Raw genomic sequence first — 3,245 nt, forward strand, 5'->3', positions numbered from 1 at the left:
GACAAAGGAATCAACTGTTTATTAGATGTTTATGAGGCAGAAACAGGTTGAAATCAGTTTCTCTTCTCTGATCAGTTCAAATGAAATAACGACTTCAGTAAAGATTATAATTCACTTGATTGAAGAAAGAAACTGTCCGGAGCCTCAGAATCAGTGGAACAGGTTTCAGATGTTGGTTTTACAGACGACATCCTGCCAGATAGGACGACAGGTCACGGCCCTGACAGTGGATGACGCCACGTCCACCCTGAAAACACACAGAGGGTCACTCATCTGTCAACACGTGGACGTGAACACTGTCAATCATGTGATCGGGGTCTCACCAGGCTTCCGATCCCGCTTGGATCCGCGGACCACTCGTTTGGCACATGTGATCGCCACGCTGACATCATCAAGTCAGAAGCTCTGTGGACACACAGGACATTGTAGAGACATCAGAGTTTTACAGAATGAAGAAATATTTCTCTGAGCAGAGACACTTCACACTGAATAGAAACAGGAACAGAAACACTTGGTAAATGCAGATATTCATAGAGAAAGTACTTTTTCTCGTTTACTTTGTTCAGACAAACAATAAAGTTAGAATGAACTTTTGATATTGCTGGATAGAAAATCGTTCAAATCTTTAGTGTCTTATCTTAGACGCTACAACGTATATGTGAGAGAAAATGACCTGTATGTTAAAATATGGATGAAATAATCCAGTTAAAATACAGGTTAACTGTTGTGTTTTGTGTACGTTTGTGTAGTTTTGTGTTTTCCATGCTGTGGCCTCAGATCAGTGCTTACATGATAATACGTATCAACAGTTTCTCTACATCATAGTGACACATCCCCACAGCTGCAGCTTTAAAGGACCCACATGATGAACAGTGTGAAACAGTGTGAGTGGTTAGTTTGGTTGTGTTGGTTCTTCACTGACCGCTGCAATTGATGTTACAGGCATTAGAAGTGGGCGTCTGGTTGTCGTTACACCACCAGCGACTGTTGATCTGGAAGATGCCGTAGTCTGTGGATCCATCAGTGTTGTGGTTCGTGGCTCCTGTGTTGTAGTTCGACTCCCACTGACTCAGACAAACCCCTGAAACATCACAGAGCCTTAGATCCTCCTACACCTCCACAGATCAACTATTCTATCATGAACATGTTTGTTCAACATGTAACAATGATTATATTTATTCACTCTATGATTCTTTGGTTCAGACAGTAAATAAAGACAAAGACACGTCCACTTCCTCCCACTGTACAAACATGAAGCCAAAATATCTACAAATGCTGCCATCTTGTGTTGATGATGCCCCGCCCACACTGTAAGACACATCATGAGTCAGTCTCAGCTGTCAATCATGACGTCCACTTGAACAAACATCAGTGAGAGAAGAACGACCTAAAATGACAGAAACATCTTTGACAAACATTTATTTAACGTCTACTTGGATTTTTTAGTTCGGTCCATGTCCCACCTGCTAACATGGAGGAGGGTTATGACCTATACTGCAGCCAGACACCAGGGGGCTGACTGTGGTTTAAAGTCTAAAGCCCAAATCATGCTTCTGCGTCGAAGCTACGACATAGTTACGCACATAGCCTCCGCACGGGGACGAGCATTCATAGTTGTGTGCGGGTGTGTGTGAGTTGCGCTGCTATTACACCATCGAAACACTAGTGGCAGTAGAGTTTCTATGCTGGTGTTGAGTGTCTTCTGGTTTCTGCTCCACTTATTTACAAACTCTCAGTCATCTTTACTTCAGAACAAGACTGTGGCTCAGAGGATCATGTTGGAGCTGAGAGATTCTTTTCTTAAAGAACTTTAACAAAGAAAAGAAAGACGTCGTTCGTGTTCGTTCCTTCGACTCAATAAAAAATGCTGGTGAGTCTGCCAGAGATGCGACGCTAACAAGCGGACCAATCACAGCTCTTGTAGTTGGCGTCACCTCAACGTTACATTTTTGCGGAGTTGCAGGTCAGGGTACGTCGTTGAACTCTGAGTAGAGAACACGTCTACTCGAGCTACAGCGTAGCTTCAACCCAGAGTCATGAATCTGGCCTAAGACTTAGTGAAGGTGCATGGAAACATGATCTTCTTCTACATGGTGGAATCTATCTACCGACATCTTGTCAGTTTGTACTCACAGTTAGCCAGGCTTTGGCCTCGGTAACCGTCCATCCCTTGGCTCTTCAGCACTCGGGCCCATTCACAGCGTTCGTAGACTCGAGCGTTGGCCACAGCCACGAGAAGCAGAAACACCAGAGTCCTCATGATGATTCTCAGCTGATTGTCTCCACAGCTGCAGCCGCTCAGTGGCTTTTATACTGGACGAGCTGTGTTTGGTTTCAGGTTCGTTATCAGTGGAACATGTGACGTGGAGCACAAAGTTCCAGTTTAACTTCATCTGCGATAAAAAGAGAAGTAAAAACAACGACTAATTCCTGTTTGACCTGTCCAACGTGACTTTCAGTTAAAGGTCAGTTTCCTGTAAACACAGTTTCTCTTTCAATTAGTGTGTCCTTGAAGTTAAAGTGTTGAATTATTCTCTAACATTTACTGAGTGGATTTGTTGTGTGTTGCTACATAATCTGACAAACTGGGAAAGATTTGATTTCTTATTTTCGACTTTTGTTTGACCTGCTCTGGCCCCCTGTGGCCACTAGAGGGCCCCGACAAGGGCTTAAGAAAGTTAGCGGAACAAATACATATTTTATTCATTGTTTAATTGGGATTGATTTTTAAACCCGTTTAACGATCCTACGAATCATCAGCCAAAGAAACTTTTTGGGGGGTGTTTCCTGATTCCGGACGTTAGTGGCCAGGCTGCTCTTTGATTGGTTGGTGGGTGACATACAAAATAAAAACAAATACTGGGTTTAATTTAAAAACTTGATTTCATTCTTTATCCATGATTCTTTACATGATGTATAATGAACCACAGGACAGTGGAGGACGTGAAGTCTGGTGAGGAAACAGATCCTGGATTCAGTGAATGTGTCTCATCATCTGATCCAACGAGATCTGATCCATCTGTGCCTGTGCTGTAATCCGTCACATCATCTGGTCATTAACCTGGAAGGCCTCGGTCGCCGAGGGCAACGACACCACACACAACATTGTGATGTGTCACTTCCTGTCAAAGAAACACCTGCTCACACACAGAGGTGAGTCGTTCACCTGAGAACATGTCAGGTCATTACACATCATTTACACACACACACACACACACACACACACACACACACACACACACACA

At 43.5% G+C, this 3,245-nt stretch overlaps 1 protein-coding gene across 1 annotated transcript; it reads right to left on the reverse strand.

The window, feature by feature from the left end:
- On the reverse strand, positions 1 to 2,311 carry LOC117771445 (lysozyme C-like). The gene is given in 6 exon segments (XM_034601767.1): positions 1 to 247; positions 324 to 347; positions 349 to 393; positions 395 to 405; positions 923 to 1,081; positions 2,134 to 2,311. Coding segments are annotated over 6 exon segments (435 nt in total). The 5' UTR covers positions 2,261 to 2,311; the 3' UTR covers positions 1 to 178.
- Positions 2,312 to 3,245: the final 934 nt, after the last annotated feature.

This window comes from Hippoglossus hippoglossus, chromosome 12, assembly GCF_009819705.1.
Source record: "Hippoglossus hippoglossus isolate fHipHip1 chromosome 12, fHipHip1.pri, whole genome shotgun sequence".
Lineage (NCBI taxonomy): Eukaryota > Metazoa > Chordata > Actinopteri > Pleuronectiformes > Pleuronectidae > Hippoglossus > Hippoglossus hippoglossus.